This window comes from Cervus elaphus, chromosome 2, assembly GCF_910594005.1.
Source record: "Cervus elaphus chromosome 2, mCerEla1.1, whole genome shotgun sequence".
NCBI lineage: Eukaryota > Metazoa > Chordata > Mammalia > Artiodactyla > Cervidae > Cervus > Cervus elaphus.
This window is the reverse complement of record NC_057816.1, coordinates 42,340,082-42,360,108: the sequence shown is the minus strand read 5'-3', so window position 1 is coordinate 42,360,108 and position 20,027 is coordinate 42,340,082. Positions and strand designations below refer to the sequence as shown.

Here is a 20,027-nt window from a genome sequence, read left to right as displayed (position 1 = left end):
TAATCTAAGCCACCAATACCCCTTGTCTGCTCAGTCCCTTTGGACACTGACCTCGCTATTTAACAGGTTAAATAGCACTTTTGATCCTACATCCCCACCAACCTGTTTCTCACATTCAATGTCATTCTAATCCATTGCTTAAAAAGGAAAACCTGGACTAACTCTTCATTCTTCTTTTTCCTTTACAACTCACAACCAGTCCACCTCCAGTCCTATTCTCCTTGCTTTCAATATATAATTAAAATCCTACCCTGGATTAAGCCACCATCACCTCTTAGCATCCTATTTCATTATTCCCTAGTTTTTTCTACTCTCCTTCTATTTTCTATCCTCAATGAAAAAAATGTTTAAATGAAAATGAGATCATGATCTCTCTCTGATTAAAAAAAAAAATCCCAAAACCTATACCATACAGCCATGCCTGGCTGCCATACCTCAAATCCTGCTTCTCTTCCCCTTCCTCACTGTTTCAGCCTTTCTTCTCTTCTTCAAAGAATGCAATAGCTAATGTCTCTTCTTGGCAACATACTTCTTCCAGATGTTTGTATTTTGAACAGGAAGAAACAAACGATGAACTTGGGTAACATCGATCAAGAACCAAGTAACATTGATCAATTTATCAAATGCTTTATAAATTCATTTATTCCTTGTATAAATCTGTTAGTTAGAAACTATCATTCAGCTCATTTTTTTCAGGCACAGAGAGGCTAATGACTTTCGCCACAGTCACACAGCCATGAATAGTAAGTAGCAGAGCCGTAATTCTAACCTGCTGCCTTGTCCCAGAATCTGTACTCTCATCCTGTTTACTCTGCTCCTCTTAGTAGCTGACCTGCACCCTTTAACACAAAGACAACTTCATGCAGATTCACCCCCTTCAGATATAATGGCATTAGGGAGGGGTGGAGATAGACAGAGATCTAAGCCTAAAGAGATAAGAGGCATAAGAATCCCCTGAGAAGCCAATATCTCCCCAATAGATATAAATATTGAGTCTACTGCATAAATTACTTTTAAATGTGGATACCAGATGCCCCCCTACATGCAAAGAAAGACAAGCTTGTTGACTACTGTCAGTCATCTTCATTCCCTTAGTTTCTTCATCTATAGTGGAAATAGTTCCTAGCTTCCTGAGTCTTATGATATTTAAATGCTTTTAAAGCACTTATTTGTTAGCTCACATTTCAACAGAGCTTTCTTAGCAACCTGAAGTTCATAGCCCATCTGTGGCTGCTTCTTATAATGGAGGGATAAGACTAGAAAGGAGATGAAATGGTGCAAGCAGAATTCAAACTTGAATTGCACTGAATTGACCCCCTGTTGCATCTGAATGCTGAAACAGATTAAGATATCTTTCTTTAAAACACACACACAAAAATACTGAGTCACTATGCTTCACATCTGAAACTAATATAATATTGTAAATTAACTATACTTCATTAAAAATAGACAAAATCAGGGAAGGAGGGTGGGAAACCACATGCATCAAAATGACTTAAGAAGAAATTACAAAGGTTACACTTCTACTGGTTTTCTTCCGGCATATTTTTTTCCTTTTTTTTTCTTTTTTTTGAATTTGTAATCATTTGGAATGTTTGGGTGACAAGGGAAGATAGTCACCAGGACATCTACAAGACCCTAATGTTGCCTAAAGAGGCCAGATGTTCCCAGATGTCTAACAAAACCAAAGGACTTGGCAGACTGTATTGCTTGCGTTTCAACTTGCTCTCGGTCGGCTCCTTCTGCAGAGTCCGGGCCCAGGTCTTGGGCAGCACTAATGGGCAGGTCTTCCAGGAAAGACCTGATCCTGTTATCAGTTTGTTTTCCCTAACTTTATATCTTAATCAGAATATTTTTAAAAGGTGATACAATAATACTGTTCAGGGAGCGCATCTTTCCAATGCAAAGAAAGAGAGTATATCAAAAAGGACACTGATCTTGGCATTAGAAATCCTTGTCTACTTCTGATTATTATTATCTGTGTGACCTTGGGAAACCTACTTGACCTGTCTGCACCTTTGCTTCTTTATCTGTACAGGATGGAAACAGTATTGATGCACCTGGCTAATGAATGCAAAAATTATTTTTTAAAGTATCATACAAATGCAGATTTTCATACTTGCCTTCATTCAATTCAACAAACAGTACAGTAACCAGTAACCGGGCCCTGAGCACTATGGTTTGATTTACAAATGAATAAGGCTCCAACTGGCCTTTGCGCCAATTGCTGTCTGTTATCCAGGAGGCACAAAGAAAAATCAGGAAGGGAAGCTGAAAGATGACTGCTGGAGAGCTCTCCTGGGCATCACACCAGGAGAGACCTTTGGCTTGCTTTTCTTCTCCAGAGTCTTAACCACAAAACACAGTGGCTAAACGTTGTTATGATTTACATCTTGGCACAGCTAATCTTGATGAAGTATCGACCCTGTGCCAGGCTGTGCGCAAGGTAACATTTCATTCTCACATCCCCTTTTCAAGATAAAGGTCACCATATTTAACAGATGGTTAAGCTGAATCTTAAGAGAATCCAAGTAACTTCTCCAAGTCACAGAGCTACGAAGACATCAAGCAGGAATTTGAACCTAGATCCCTTTCTTCTGCTCATGAGAGGAAAAACAAAAGAATGAGAATCAAAGTCCCTACCTACCACCTTTTACTAGCCACAAAAGCACCTACTGCTAAACCCTGATAGTGGGTTAGGCGGCTGAGTTGTAGTACCTGGCTTAGGCTCAATATGAAGCCCTTAAGCAAGGCCTCAAAGGCTACCTGGAAAGAGAATCAGTCCGGTGAGGAACTACCTCCATTTAGGTAGCTACATGGAGGAAGGGAGCTGGACTGACTTGGGAACTGGATGTTTCAAATCCTCCTCCCCCTAAGTATGCCCACTTTTCTAAAACATGCTGGGAAGGGTGCCTGACAGAGGTATAGGCCAACCTACCAGAGGCTGCAAATTCAGTTCCAGATGACCACAATAAAGTGACTGCTACAGAAAACCATATCTCACAAACTTGTAGGTTTCCGAGTATATATGACAATTATGTTTGGATACTGAACGGTAGCCTACAGTACATACATACATAGTACAATAGCATTATGTCTAAAAAAAGATGTACATACCTTCATTCAAAAATCCCGTGCTGCTAAAACATAAAAACCATCATCTGTTCTTTCAGTAAGTCATAGCAGTAGCAGCAAAGAACACTGATCACAGATCACCATCAGTTCAGTTCAGTTCAGTCGCTCAGTCGTGTCCAACTCTTTGCAACCCCATGAACCGCAGCACGCCAGGCCTCCCTGTCCATCACCAACTCCTGGATCTTACTCAAACTCATGTCCATCAAGTCGGTGATGCCATCTAACCATCTCATCCTCTGTTGTCCCCTTCTTCTCCTGCCCTCAATCTTTCCCAACATCAGGGTTTTTTCAAATGAGTCAGCTCTTCACATCACATGGCCAAAATATTGGAGTTTTAGCATCAGTCCTTATAATGAACACCCAGGATGGACTGGTTGGAACGCCTTGCAATCCAAGGGACTCTCAAGAGTCTTCTCCAACACCACAATTCAAAAGCATCAATTCTTCGGCGCTCAGCTTTCTTCACAGTTCAACTCTCACATCCATACATGACTACTGGAAAAACCATAGCCTTGACTAGATGGACCTTTGTTGACAAAGTATTGTCTCTGCCTTTTAATATGCTGTCTAGGTTGGTCATAACTTTCCTTCCAAGGAGTAAGCGTCTTTTAATTTCATGGCTGCAATCACCATCTGCAGTGATCACCATAACAAGCACAATAATGATGAAAAAGTGTGAAATTAGGATTACCAAATGTGACACAGAGACATGAAGTGAGCATACTGTTGGGAAAAACGGTGTCCATAGACTTGCTCAACACAGGGTTGTGACAGTCTTTCAAGTTATGAAAAACATGATATCCACAAAGAGGCATAAAACAAGGTATGCTTGTATAGAGAAAATGATAGGGAGATCAGAAGAGCAGGATTAATTTTATTATCTGAAACCGTGGTGGCTTCAGGAAGGAAGTGCTCTTGGAGTCTTGAAACACTGATTAGCGGTTAGTAGGGTTAGGGAGGAAAAGAAAACAGAAGGCATAGTCCAAGTTGGTTCTTTAATTCATTTAACAAATATTTATCAAGGGCCTACTATGTGCCAGGAATTGTTCTGGGAACTGTTCTAAGAAGTGGTAAGGAGAAAAATAATGTTGAGAAAGGAAATAGGGAGCGTGTGTGTGTGTGTGGTGGGGGGCGGAGGGGAGTGGAACAGAGATGAGATTTAGATGTGATATCAGAGAAATCTCACAGAGGAGATGATATTTCAGGAAAGACCTGAACTGGGGAGGGAACAGCTCTGCACATCTGTGAGGCAGATATTCCCCAGGTAGAAGGAACAGCAAGTGTCGTGCTGGCCAAAAAGTTCGTCCAGATTTTCCCAAAACAGTAATAACCCAAATGAACTTTTTGGCCAACCTAATTCAAGGGCCCAGAGGCAGAAGCATGCCTGGAATGCTTGAGGATCATGGAGGAGGATGGTGCAGCTGCAGAGGATTGACTGAGTGATTTAACTATTTTAATACACAATATTATGTTAGTTTCAGGTGTACCACATAGTGATCAACATTCATGTAAATCATTTATCAGGAAATGGTCACCACAATAAGTCCAGTGACCATCTACTCTCATACAAAGTTAATACAGTATTTTTGACCACATCTCGTATGCTGTATATTATATCCTCATGACCTGTTTATTTTAGAACTGGAGGTTTATACCTCCTATCTCCTCTACCTATTTCATCCAACACCCCACCACCACCCTAACCTTGGGCAACCACCCACTTGTTCTCCATATGTATGAGCCTATTTTTGTTCTGTTTTGCTTCTTTGTTTTTTAGATACCACATGTAAGTGAGATCATATGGCATTTGTCTTTCTAACTTGTTTCACTTAGCATGATGCTCTCTATATCCATCTATGTTGTCACAAATGGCAAGATTCCTTTTTTATGGCTGGATAACATTCCATTTTCTGTGTGTGTGTGTGTGTATGTGTGTGTGTGTGTATACCACATCTTCTCTATCCATTTATCTACTTATGGAATTTAGCTTACTTCCATGTCTTGGTTATTATAAACAATGCTGTAATGAACATTGGGGTGCATATATCTTTTCATGTTAGTGTTTTTGTTTTCTTTGACTGAACACCCAGACATGAAACTGCTGAAAGCATGAGACTTTTATTTTTTTTGAGGGCCCTCCATACTCTTTTTCCATAGTGACTGCACCAGTTTACGACCCCACCAACAAGGCTCAAGAGCTCCCTTGTCTCCATATCCTTTCCACCAGTTGATATCACTTGATGACACTCATTCTGACAGGTGCAAGGCAGTAACTCATTGTGGGTTGCATTTGCATTTCCCTGAAGATTAGTGGTGTTGATTATTTTTTCATGTGTCTGTTGGCACTCTACGTGTATTCTTTGGAAGGATGTCCATGGAGGTTCTCAGACCACTTTCCAATTTGATTGTTTCCCTGATGTTGAGTTATATCAATTCTTTATATATTTTGGATATTTACTTCTCATCAGATACATTGCTTACAAATATCTTCCCCCATTCAATAGATTGCCTTTTCATTTTGTTACTGTTTTCCTTTTCTACACAAGAGCTTTTTAGTTTGATATAGTACCGTTTGTTTATTTTTGCTTTTGCTTCTCTTGCCTGAGGCAACAGATACAGAAAGTATTGCTAAGACTATCAAAGAGTATACTGCCTGTGTTTTTTAGGGGTTTTATATTTTTAGGTCTAATATGTAAGTCTTTCATCCACGTTTTCAGTTTATGTTTGCATATGGTGTACAAAAGAGATCCAGTTAAAATTTTTCAAAGTAGCTGTCCAGTTTTCCCAACACTGTTCATTGAAGAAAATGTTTTTGTATATCCTTGACTCTGCGGTCATAGATTATTAACTGCCGATATGAGAGAGGGTTTATTTCTGAGCTCTCTATTCTGTACCATCGATCCATGTGTCTGTCTTTGTGCCAGTGCCACTGTTTTGATTACTGTAGCTTTGTATTATCATTTGAACTCAGAGAGTTCTTCCAGCTTTGTTCGTTCTTGAGATTGCCTGAGCTATTTGGGATCTTCTGTGGTTCCACACAAACTTTAGGATTATTTTTTCCAGTTGTATGAAAAATACCATTGGAATTTTGATAGAGATTACATTGAAGCTGTACATTTCCTTCAGGAATATGGTCATTTTAACAATGGTAACTCTTCCAATTCATGAGGAAGGTGGATCTTTCCATTTCTTTGTGTCATCTTCAATTCATCAATATCTTACAGTTTTCTGAGTACAAATATTTACTACTTTGGTTAGATTTACTCCTACTGTTTTATTGTTTCTGATGTAATTATAAATGGGATTGCTTTCTTAATTTCTATTTCTAATCATATCTTGTTAGTATATAGAAACACAACAGATTCCAGAAAAATTGTATCCTGTGAACTTAATGAATACTTTTAATACTTCTAATAGTTTCTTTGATGGAGTCTTTAGGGTTTTCTATATATAGTATCATGTCATCTGCAAACAGTGAAAATTCTACTTCTTCTTTCCCACTTTGTGACTCAGTTGGGAAAGAATCCACCTGCAGTGGGGGAGACGGTTCAGTCCCTGGGTTGGGAAGATCCCCCAGAGAAGGGAAAGTCCACCCACTTCAGTATTCTGACTTGGAGAATGCCATAGACTGTATAGTCCATGGGGTTGCAAAGAGTAGGACATAACTGAGTGACTTTCACATTCATTTTCCTTTTTGCATTACTTTTCTTTTTCTTATCTGACTGCTTTGGCTATGATTTTCAATATGATGTTGAATAAAAGTGGAAAGAGTGGGCATCCTTGTTTTTTCCTGATCTTAGAAGAAATACTTTCTGTTTTTCACTGATGAGCATGAGGTTGGCTATCAGTTTAGTCACTCAGTCATGTCCAACTCTTAGCAACCCATTGGACTGCAGCACACCAGGCCTCCCTGTCCATCACCAACACCCAGAGCTTACACAAACTCATGTCCATCGAGCCAGTGATGCCATCCAACCATCTCATCCTCTGTCATCCCCTTCTCCTCCCACTTTCAATCTTTACTAGCATCAGGGTCTTTCCCAATGAGTCAGTTCTTCTAATCAGGTAGCCAAAGTATTGGAGTTTCAGCTTCAACATCAGTCCTTCCAATGAATATTCAGGACTGATTTCCTTTAGGATGGACTGGCTGGATCTCCTTGCAGTCCAAGGGACTCTCAAAGAGTCTTCTTCAACACCACAGCTCAAAAGCATCAATTCTTTGGCACTAAGCTTTCTTTATAGTCCAACTATCACATCCATACATGACTATTGGAAAAACCATAGCTTTGACTAGATGGACCTTTATTGGCAAAGTAATGTCTCTGCTTTTTAATATGCTGTCTAGGTTGGTCATAGCTTTTCTTCTAAGGAGCAAGTGTCTTTTAATTTCATGGCTGCAGTCACCATCTGCAGTGATTTTGGAGCCCCCCCCCAAAAAAAGCCTCTTATTGTTTCCCCATCTATTTGCCAAGAAGTGATAGGACCAGATGCCATGATCTTAGTTTTTTGAATGTTGAGTTTTAAGCCAACTCTTTCACTTTCATCAGGAGGCGCTTGAGTTCTTCGCTTTCTGCCATAAGGGTGGTGTCATTTGTGTATCTGAGGTTATTGATATTTCTCCAAGCAATGCTGATTCCAGCTTGTGCTTCATCCAGCCCAGCATTTCGCATGATGTATTTTGCATATAAGTTAAATAAGCAGGGTGACAATATACAGCCTTTACGTACTCCTTTCCTGATTTGAAAGCAGTCTGTTGTTCAATGTCCAGTTCTAACTGTTGCTTCTTGACCTGCATTCAGATTTCTCAGGAGGCAGGTAAGGTGGTCTGGTATTCCCATCTCTTGAAGAATTTTCCACAGTTTTTTGTGATCCACATGGTCAAAGGCTTTGGCACAGTCAATAAGGCAGAAATAGATGTCTTTCTGGAAAACTCTTGCTTTTTCAATGATCCAGCAGATGTCGGCAATTTGATCTCTGGTTCATCTGCCTTTTCTAAAACCAGCTTGAACATCTGGAAGTTCACGGTTCACGTATTGCTGAAGCCTGGCTTGGAGAATTTTGAACATTACTAGCATGTGAGATGAGTGCAATTGTGCAGTAGTTCTGAGCATTCTTTGGGATTGCCTTTCTTTGGGATTGGAATGAAAACTGACCTTTTTCAGTTCTGTGGCCACTGCTGAGTTTCCAAATTTGCTGGCATATAGAGTGCAGCACTTTCACAGCATCATCTTTTAAAATTTGAAATAGCTCAACTGGAATTCCATCACCTCTATGAGCTTTGTTTGTAGTGATGCTTCCTAGGGCCTACTTGACTTCACATTCTAGGATATCTGGCTGTAGGTGAGTGATCACACCATCATGATTATCTGGGTCATGAAGATCTTTTTTGCATAGTTCTTCTGTGTATTCTTGCCAATTCTTCTTAATATCTTCTGCTTCTCTTAGGTCCATACCATTTATGTCCTTTATTGTGTCCATCTTCACATGAAATGTTCCCTTGGTATCTCTGATTTTCTTGAAGAGATCTCTAGTCTTTCCCATTCTGTTGTTTTCCTCTATTTCTTTGCACTGATCACTGAGGAAGGCTTTCTTATCTCTCCTTGCTATTCTTTGGAACGCTGCATTCAAATAGGTATATCTTTCCTTTTCTCCTTTGCCTTTCACTTCTCTTCTTTTCTCAGCTATTTGTAAGGCCTCCTCAGACAATCATTTTGCCTTTCTGCATTTCTTTTTCTTGGGGATGGTCTCTATCACTGCCCCCTGTACAATGTCACGAACCTCCGTCCATAGTTCATCAGGCACTCTGTCTATCAGATCTAATCCGAATCTATTTGCCACTTCCACTGTATAACTGTAAGGGATTTGATTTAGATCATACCTGAATGGTCTAGTGGTTTTTCCTAGTTTCTTCAATTTAAGTCTGAATTTGGCAATAAGGAGTTCATGATCTGAGCCACAGTCAGCTCCAAGTCTTGTGTTTGGCAACTGTATATAGCTTCTCCATCTTCGGCTGCAAAGGATATCATCAGTCTGATTTTGGTATTGACCATCTGTTGATGTCCATGTGTAGAGTCTTCTCTTCTGTTGTTGGAAGAGGGTGTTTGCTATGACCAGTGCATTCTCTTGGCAAAACTCTATTAGCCTTTGCCCTGCCTCATTTTGTACTCCAAGGCCAAATTTGCCTGTTGCTTCAGGTATCTCTTGACTTCCTACTTTTGCATTCCAGTCCCCTATAATGAAAAAGACATCTTTTTTGGGTGTTAAATTTAGAAGGTCTTAAAGGTCTTCATAGAAGCATTCAACTTCAGCTTCTTCAACACTACTGGTCGGGGCATAGACTTGGATTACTATGATACTGAATGGTTTTCCTTGGAAATGAACAGAGATCCTTCTGTCGTCTTTGAGATTGCATCCAAGTACTACATTTTGGGCTCTTCTGTCGACTAGGAGGGCTACTCCATTTCTTCTAAGGGATTCTTGCCCTACAGTAGTAGATAAAATGGTCAATGGAGGTTGGCTATGGGTTTGTCCAATATGACCCTTATGTTGAGGTACATTCGCTCTACACCACTTTTTGGAGTTTAATGGATGTTGAATTTTGTCAAGTTTTTTCTGCATCTATAAAGACAATCATATTACTTTGTTAATGTGGTGTTGTCACATTAATTATGAATATTGAAACATCCTTGCATCCCTAGAATAAATCCCACTTGATCATGATATCCCTTTAATCCCTTTAATGTACTTTTGAATTCTACATTCTAGTATTTTATTGAGGATTTCTGCATCTATGTTTATTAGCGATATTGGTCTGTAATTTTCTTTTGTGTATATGTCATGTCTTTAGCTTTGGTATCAGGGTGAAACTAGCCTCATAGAATGAGTTCAGAAGTGTTCCTTTCTCTTAAATTTTTTGAAATAGTTTGAGAAGGATAGGTTTTTAATCCTTCTTTTAAATGTTTTATAGAATTCACCTGGCAAGCCATTTGGTCCTAGACTTTTGTTGCTTAAGAGTTTTTTATTTAGTGACTGATTCAGTTTCATTACCTGTAATCGGTCTGTTCATATTTTCTATTTCATCTTTATTAAATCTTAGGAGATTGCTCATTTCTAGAAATTTATCCATTGCTTCTAGTTTGTCCATTTTATTGCCATATTCTTATTCATAGTAATCTCTTGTGATCCTTTCTATTTCTGTGGTGTTAAATGTAACTTATTCATATTTTATTTATTTAGGCCACTTCTCTTTTTTTTGCTTGATTAATCTGAATAAAGTTTTCTCAATTTTGCTTATTTTTAAAAAACCACCTCTTAATTTCATTAACCTTTTCTATTTTTCTTAGTCTCTAATTTATTTTCATCCTGATCTTATGTATCTTCTACTAATTCTGGGTTTTGTTTGACCTTTTCCTCTAGTTACTTTAGGTGTAAATTTAGGTTGTTAACTTGGCCTTTTCTTGTTTCCTGTTGTAGGCCTGTATCATCATCAACTTTCCTCTTAGAACTGCTTTTGCTGTGTTCCTTAGAGCTGAATCGTTATTTTCCATTTTTCACTTATTTCTAAGTATAATTTCCTCTGACTTATTCATTGACTGTTGTTTATTTTCATATTCTTTAGATTCCAGCTGTTTGTATTTTTTTGTAGTTTTTTCTTGTAGTCAAATTCTAGTCTCATACTGTTATGGTCAGAATTTTATTTATTTATCTAATAAATATTAAATTTATTAAGGCTTGTTTTCTGGCCTAGTGTGTGTTCTATCCTAAGTAATGTTCCCTGTGCACTTGAAAAGAATGTTGCTTTTGGATGGAATGTTCTATATGTAGCTATTAAATCCTTCTGGTCTAATATATCATCTAAGGCCAATAATTACTGACTTTCTGTCTGGATAATCTGTCCATTGATTTAAGTGAAGTCTTAAAGCATTTTCCTACTATTGAATTACTGTCAGTTTCTCCTTTTATGTGTGTCAGTTATTTGTTTTATATGTTGAGATGCTTCTATTTTAAGTAGATATGTATTTATAATTGTTATATCTTCACCTTGGATTGATCCCTTTATCATTAAGTAATGTCCTTCTTTGTCTAGTGTTACAGTCTTTGTTTTAATCCATTTTGTCTGATTCAAGTATTGCTACCTCAGCTTTCTTTTCATTTTCATTTGCATGGAATATCTTTTTCCATCCCCTCACTTTCACTCCATGTGTCTTTAGATCTGAAGTGAATCTCTTATAGACAATGTATACATGGGTCTTGTATTTCTAGCCACTCATTCTCTGTGTTTTGATTGGAACATATATGGACTAAAGTCCCTTTACATTTAAAGAATTATTGATAAGTATTCACTTATTGGGTTTCCCTGGTGGTTCAATGGTAAAGAATCTGCCTGCCAATAGAGGAGACATGGGTTTGATCCCTGGGTCAGGAAGATCCCCTGGAGAAGAAAATGGCAACCCATTCCAGTATCCCTGCCTGGGAAATCCCAAGGACAGATGAGCCTTGTGGGCTACAGTTCATAGGGTCACAAAAGAGTCTGACACAACTTAGCAACTAAACCACAACAGCAATTAGCTTATTGCCTTTTGGTTAATTGTTTTGGGGTTGTTCCATAGTTCTCTTTTGTTCCTTTTTCCTTTCTCTCTTCTGATTTTATAACTGCTATGTTATGTTCAGAATCCTTTCTCTTTTTGGTGTGTATCTATTATATAGGTTTTTGGTTTGTAGTTACCATGAGGTACCTATATAACAATCTATATTTATAGATGACTATTTTAAGTTAGTGATATCATAAGTTCAAATGCATTTTAACAAGCTTATGCTTTTACCACCACCAGCCCCCACTATTTTAGGGTTCTGATGTCATATTTTACAGTTTTAAATTTTGTGTATCCCTCAAATCCTTATTGTATTAATAGGTACAGATTATTTTAATATTTGTCTTTTAACATTCTTAATTGTATGTAATTAGTTGCCCTTTCTTGCTAACTATTCAGGGAGGAATAATTTAAATAAAGAGTATTAGGAGTCAGAAGAATAAGGGGTGAACTGTCATGAGTCAAAATCCTGTTTGTCTTTGGAAGTCATGGCTTGGACATTGGCTTTTTCTTTCAGTAATAGTGGAGCCACTAGAAAGTCTGATCAGAGGAGTATCATAATCTGACTCTTATTTTAAGAATATTTTTATAACTATTGCATTAGAAACTTACTGGAGTGGGTATCAGTTCAGTTCAGTTCAGTCGCTCAGTCATGTCCGACTCTTTGTGACCCCATGAACTGCAGCACACCAGGCCTCCCTGTCCATCACCAACTCCTGGAGTTCACCCAAACCCATGTCCATTGAGTTGGTGATGCCATCCAACCATCTCATCCTCTGCTGTCCCCTTCTCCTCAGAATAGTTTAAGGTGGAAAGAAAGTATCTGGTTAAAAGACTATTGCTGTAATCCAGACAGGATATATATCTTGAACCTGACAGAAGTAGATTTACATCAAATAATTTAATTCTGGATATATTTTGAAGATAGATCAAATAAAAGTAGACAGTGAATGAAGGAAAGAAAAAAAGTTAAAAGTGACTCCCAAGTATTGACTTAGCACCTAAAACAATGGCATTTCCAGCGGTATGAGGTGAGATGTCAAAGTGTGAATCAAGTCTGTGTAGAAAAGGAAATTGTAAGATTTGGTTGGAAAGTAGCCTAGGGCCAATGTCTTGCCCTGAGATGGAAACAAGATTACCCATCTTACACTTATGTCAGGATGAACCATGCTGGCTTCCCCAGGAGCCTGAGTACCATTTGACAGTCATAAAAAATCATGTCATCTTTAGAGAGTTCCTATATCTCTCTCTTAAATAAAAACTCTTCCCCATATGAAATGTTCTGTCTTTACCTCATCTGTTACTTTTATGTTATACCCATGTTCTTCCTACATGTTTCACTCCTCTCCATTCCTCCATCACCAGGCCTGGTAGTAGATTCCATCTCCTAGATACTTCTGCCCATAATCACTGACCTCTGCCCTCAGCAAGGGCATTTTCACCTGTCCCTGGGATCACTGCATTACCACTTAATGGGTCTTCCTGACTCCACTCCTGTAGCCCTTTAAATGTTTCTCCAATGTAGTCAGATTGATCTTTCTAAATTAGAAATCTGATCACGTTTCTTCCTGTTTTAAACAGAACAAAAGATCCTAGGGCTCTTAATCTGGTTTAAGCAATCCTGCCTTCCTCTACTCTTTTAGTTCTCCTCATTCTCCTACCTCCTACCCTACATTCCAAACATTCCAACCTTTTTAAAGTTTCCCAAACATAGTGTGTTTGATCTCATCTGTGAACCTTCAAACTTGCTTTCCCCAACTCTTGATCCAGCAGACACTCAGCCACAGTGCTCAGCCATCAGTGAGTTTCCTGGTCTAGCGCTCCTCCCTATTCAGTCCTGCCCTAGCACTCAGCTGCTTAGATGCTCACTGCCCTCTAGACTCTAAGTAAACAAGAACAATAATCATGTTTATTTTACTCTACATTATGTTCCCCACTTTCAGCAAGTTCTGAGTAGTCAGAACTAACAGGCACTCATTCCATATTTGTTTAACCAATAATTCATCCCAAATGTTAGTTCTTTAATGAAATATTCCCAAGGGCCCTCCATTGGAAGTGACTGTCCCCACTTTGGACCTCAATGGACTTTAACTACACATCTGTTATAGATTTATTACCTTCTGCCTTTCAGTTTTACATAATTTGTCTCTATTACTGAACAAGTCTCCTCTTAAGTGCAGAATCCATCTCCATTCATTTTTATATTTTCCTTAGATTACTATACACAGAGCTTTATGTACACTCAGGCTCCAGTAAATATTTAATTAATGGATGAATTAGTGGGGCTTAAATACTGTATTTCAGAATTTCCAAATAGGTCAATTTATGGAGCACATATACTTTGAGGTTGAAAATAGTAGGTGATAAATCCAACTGGTTAAGTTGAGGCAAGATAATAGGGTATCTGCTTTGCTCAGCTAAGACTTAATAATTTGGAAACTGGAGATTTATTGAGGATATCTAAACAAAGAAAGTATACTATCACAGCTAAGTACTTGGTAGATTAATGTGCCCTTAAGATAAATTTTGTGGAATTTGATGGAGTGCTATATTCCATCCATCCCCAGAATTTGGTAACAGAGGAAATGAATCTTGGTACTGGAGGGGATTCAGGTCCTTAAGGTCTTAGGAAAAAATGTGAATACAGAAGAGAATTAGGAATACTAGTAGTATTAGGAATACTATTTTAGCACTTGTTCTTGGCATTTCCTCTGGTTCTAATTCTTATAAATTGTTCTAATGCATTGTCAAATTATTCAGAATCCATAAAGAGCTGTAGTAGGATTAAATCTCAAAGTTAATCCCTAATTTGTTTTCCCATAGGTTCTCTGACTCTGAGAACACATCATGTGCAAGACTCCAAAATGGGATTTGTGATCAATGCAATCTATTCCATGGCCTATGGGCTCCACAACATGCAGATGTCCCTCTGTCCAGGCTACGCGGGCCTCTGTGACGCCATGAAGCCAATTGATGGACGGAAACTTTTGGACTCTCTGATGAAAACCAATTTTACTGGGGTTTCTGGAGACATGATCCTATTTGATGAGAATGGAGACTCTCCAGGAAGGTACTGTTACAGTTCTCCTCTAGACAATAGAGCCTGATTGATCTGTCTCTTGATCCTGTGGGGCCTGTTTCTCTCCTCTGTGGTTTATCTATGCTTCCCGGACATGTTTGCTTAGTTCTGACATCACAGAGTGAGTAAAGATGGAGAGAGGAAGCCCCATTTCCAGTGGCCAGGAAAAAGTGTGAACGCTGATGTCTAAAACATGCTCTTGGAACCATCACCACACTTCAGAGACCCAAACTTAAAGGCAGGAGCCTCACAGTATAGATGGATAATTAAAAGCCAGTTCATGGTTTCTCTGTATATACTTGCCCTGTTATTCTACGTATTCTGATCTCTTCTTGGGTCACAGAACTATTACGAAACTGGAAGAATTCCATTTCTGGTAATCTAGAAACAGGATTGAGGTGTTATTCTATGGTTTGTTATAGGTACAGTAAGTTAAAAGTCATACTTTCTTTTAGAATCCTGCACCTGGAACACTTTCTCCCTTCTTGAGGACTAAATGGCCTTTTTCTTTAAATTTTACATTTCACTTATAGAGAGAAGCCTGAGAAATATGAACTCACTCATAATTATAGGCCAGCCTCCAGGGAAGTCATTAAGTACCTAGAACTTACCATCTTTCACATCTAAGACTCTAAATTCTTAAGTGACTCTTCACATGAGACTTTTAATGCATCAGGGATAATGTCACTGAAGTGACATTCTGACTTATAGCAGGGCTGAGTCTTCAACCTGCCCTGCATTAGGACGGTCAGGGTCCTTGGGTTGGCCACTGTAAAACCCCTGCTATTTTTCTAGCCACAGGTTTTGCTTGCCAGGTATGCCTGGAGAGGGTGTGTTCACACTCTGTTTGCAGCTAATCCTGCCAAGAGAAAGTCCCATGAGTCCCTCCATGACTCACACGCCATGTGCCCACACATGGTACCAGCCATCTTGGTCTAGCTTGTTCCATATGCCTGATCTGAGCTGGAGTTTGTCCCTGATGCAGCTGTTACTATCTCACAAGCTGAACTTCTACATGACAGCAGTTCCAAGTCACGCAGCCAAGAGGAAAGCTGGATACTTTCTCTGTTCTAGCGAGTTGATGAGTACTGCTCCATGCAAGCTGTTTGCCAAGATAAGACTTTTCATATATTGTTTTCTACTTGGCAGAAATGTAAGCATTTACTCGGGGCCAAAGAGAGCTTCGCATTTGTTGTAAGACATCTTGGTGTTTGGTGTTTAGTTGTTAAGTCATGCCATTTGTGACCCCATGGGCGGTAGCCTGCCAGGCTCTTCTGTCCATGGGATTTCCCAAGCGAGAATACTGGAATGGGTTGCCATTTCCTTCTCCAGAACTTCTTAGGGCAGGTCAATGAATGAGCTCAGGCTGTGGGGTCAGGTCAAGGCTGGGCTCTGACATCTCCCCGTGGATTTATTATTCATGTGTACCTCCCTGGAACACTGACGTCAGCTTGGGGTTTGTTCATAGCCTTTGTGGACTGCAGCTCCATCCATTCAAATAGTTTTCATGACATGTACCTAAGTCAGTTCCAGAAACCAGACAATGAAGAACTAGCCCAGATGGCTCAGCTCCATTCCAGTGGGAAAGCTTAACAGATCTGAACATTACTGTCTCATTCACAATCATTTGCAGAACAGGAATCTCTTTAAGACTCAGATGAGATTTATAAGTATTCTCTCATGGACAATATCCATAATATTTTCCAAACAATTTCTGGGAACTCACTGTTCTTTAGAGACTTCTCATTCATTACTAAGGTTGGATATTACAGTAATCTACTAATAAATGAGCAGAATTGGCCCCTGAGCATACAAGCCAAACTCAGAAAAAAGTGGTTTGCAAATTTTCTGTTTTTTCCAATGAATCCAGTGATAGTTACAAGATAATTACAACTTATATTTACTGAGTGTATGTTCTGAGGCAAACACTTAGCTAAATCCTCTACATTTTAATCCTATGAGGTAGGTAATATTATCGTACTCTTTTCTAGCCGAAGGCTCACAAACTGAGGCTTACAGAGGTTAAATGACTTGCCCAAAGATACAGCCTAATACACAATAGAGTCAAGATTCTAACTCATCTTCTGGACTTCAACTCCTAACCTGATACAACAGCCTGCCAATTGCAGTATCAAAATAAAAAAGCCCCTATTCTCCTGGAAATGTATTGTAGGCACTGCATTGTTATTTCTCTGGAGTAAAAGTTGCAGCTGGATCAAAGGCATTTCAACCTGGGCTATAAAACAGAGGAGACTAGGGTGATTAGGGGTTCCCCTAAAATGCTGGGGTCATGAGAGGAAGATCCTAAACAGGGGAAGCTAGGAGAGGTAACAACTTAGTCTGGCACACATAATTACAGATTGTTAGAGACTCAAATTCAATCATTGTTTTTAAGTCTCACATAACCAGACTATTATCAGTATACAGTTCTTCAATGAAACCCTTGGGCCAAGTGTGTTACAGAATTCTGAATTTTTGATTTACAAGTTTACAGTTACATAATGCCTCCAGCATACTGTGGAGCAGCACTCCTTAAACAATGCATTAATATTTCTACTGCAAAACATACGCATATTCACAGTTAAGTGTGATAAATGACGTATAAATAGTCTCATGACACTGTGGGTCAAGTTCTGTCACTAGGTAAGTTCAGAACGGGTCATGATTTGCTGCCATGTGCATTATGAAAAAACTTATGGTTTTTAAGAGCTCTAAGGATCTTAAAATTATAGACAAGAAATATGGACCTTTACCATTTACCACCAACGGGATAGATCACAGTTTGGCAAACTGTGCTCCACAGGCCAAATCAGGTCTGCTGTTTTTGTAAATAAGGTTTTCCTGGAACACAGTTTAATTTATTTTGGACTTTCCTGGTGACTCAGTGGTAAAGAATCTGCCTGCTGGTGCAGAGGATGCAGGTTTGATCCCTGGGTTGGGAAGATCCCCTCGAGTAGGAAAAGGGCAACCCACACCAGTATTCCTGCCTGGAAAATTCCATGGAGAGAAGAGCCTAATGGGGTCGCAAACAATCGGACACAACTTAGCAACTACATAACAGCAAGAAGTCTCATTTGTTTAGATACTGTCTATGACTCTTTCACACTGCTCTAACAGTGTTGCGTAGTTTCAGCAGAAGCCGTCTCACAAAGCCTAAAATACTTACTATCTGTCCCTTTATAGCCAAAGTTTTCCGACCCCAATAGGTAAATAGGGAGTCCACTGGAAAATAAGGTTTAAGAGGCCCTGTTGCACCTGGGGCTTCCCAGGTGGCTCAAGTGGTAAGGAATCTGCCTGCCAATGCAGGAGATGGAGGCAGTAGACTTGGGTTCAATCCTTCAGTCGGGAAGATCCCCTGGAGGAGGAAATGGCAACTTGCCCCAGTATTCTTGCCTGAAGAATACCATGGACAGAGGAGCCTAGAGGGATACAATCCATGGGGTCGCAAAGAGTCACACACACGCATGCATGCATGCACACACACACACACACACATACACACACACATGTTGATGCCTGGGAATAACCATAACTGAGCAGAGGACATGGAGAATCCACATCAGACTAAGTACAATGCACTATTTAAAGCAAAAATATAAACATTATATTGTAGGGGTTTGTAAGTATGAGTATGTGTAACAGACAACATGGCCTAAGAACAATAGATGATAAAGGCTGAGAATTCACAAGGTACTAGTACCTTCCAGCATTTCTACATTGCATAAGGTACTTTAGAAGCTATCAATTTTCAGAACTATTTTCAACATCATTCCTTAAAGTGTCTTTATACAATGAGTTTAGCCATTGATAAAGGATAAAATATGAAAGGATCAGGTCCTATCCAAATTACCTCCACATGCTCTAAACCTGAAGCTAAGATTAAAGATTTACCAAATTTCTCACTTAGTTAACAAAGGAAATTTATCATTTTATTTCAGAGGAGATGAAAACCTTGCTGTCTTTTTAAGAAGCCTAAAGAAGTACTTCTTTAAACTTCTTGAAGTTATTCCAAAACTGTCTTTCATCATGCTGAGGTCAAGTCACCTTCTCACATGGGATTATTTTCTATTTCAGGTGTTAGCTTGAAAGTTTAAAAAAAAAAAAAAGGTCTCTGAAGAGAAAGTGAAACAGACAGGCTTTTTGTTATTCTAAGTGTGCTGTCATGGAAAATTCCAGTGTCACTAATATGACAATAGGTACATTTTGGAGGACAGAAATCTACTGCTTTTTCATAGCTGAATGTTTATATTTTAGCTGAATAATTATTATATTCTTGTTTCTAAGGTATGAAATAATGAACTTCAAAGAAATGGGAAAAGATTATTTTGATTATATCAATGTTGGAAGCTGGGACAATGGAGAATTAAAAATGGATGATGATGAAGTATGGGCCAAGAAAAGCCACATCATCAGATCTGTGTGCAGCGAACCATGTGAAAAAGGCCAGATAAAGGTAAAATAGAGCCTGTGTTTCTTTCATTTTTGTTGTAAGTTCAAAAGTATTCATTATCACTGAATGTTTTTAACAAGTTGAGACTTTTGTTTTGCCTTTTCCACAGTAAGCTTCTAATGTCAAAAACATTTAATTCTTTTCTTATTAAGTCCTTTCAATACTTAGTAAAACCCAGAACAGTCTTAGGAGTTGGACTGACTGAACCAGCTCATGAGTCATGCTTACACCCTGTCTACTCATGTAAGCCTTTAGAAGACATGCTTCCTGGGAATAAAGAGTTCACAGCTGGAATTGACATCAATTTCTAATTAACAACAAATATTTATCAAACTCCTCTAATGTAATAGTTTACATCCGTGGGGCAAAAATAAGTAAGACACATTTACTCTCACAAGATTAATAGTCTCAATGAGGAAAAACAGTGTGGGCACAGAGAAGTAATGTTATATAAAATTTGATGACTTCATTAAAAGAAAGAAAATAATAGGGAGCTTAAATAAGTTCTTACAGAAGAAAGGAACAAATGTCTTCTCAGTAAAATGTCAGACATTGAACCATGAAAAGTGGATATGATATCAGAGAGGGATGCAGGGAAGTCATCAATTGTATAGAGAGAAGAACAACAGGAAAAGTACAGGAGCGGTCAGATTGTCCTGGAATAACAGTGAATTAAGCTAGGGTGCAGTGCTCCAAATGGTTACTGTGAAAGAGAAAGCTGCAATGATAGATTGAAGCCACATTTGTGGAGAGTTCTAGATACCATACTAAA

General features: G+C 38.8%; 1 protein-coding gene and 1 long non-coding RNA gene across 4 annotated transcripts in view; one reads left to right on the top strand and one right to left on the bottom strand.

The window, feature by feature from the left end:
• GRM5 (glutamate metabotropic receptor 5) overlaps positions 1–20,027 on the top strand; it is a 597,259-nt gene that overhangs the window by 472,857 nt on the left and 104,375 nt on the right. For both annotated transcript variants that reach the window (XM_043876471.1, XM_043876463.1), the window contains exons 5-6: positions 14,550–14,796; positions 19,090–19,258. In XM_043876471.1, the coding sequence (XP_043732406.1) occupies positions 14,550–14,796; positions 19,090–19,258 (416 nt within the window). The remainder of the gene's footprint in view (positions 1–14,549; positions 14,797–19,089; positions 19,259–20,027) is intronic.
• Positions 1–20,027, bottom strand: part of LOC122676914 — a 262,627-nt gene that overhangs the window by 142,867 nt on the left and 99,733 nt on the right. The gene's annotated exons all lie outside the window — the stretch shown is intronic.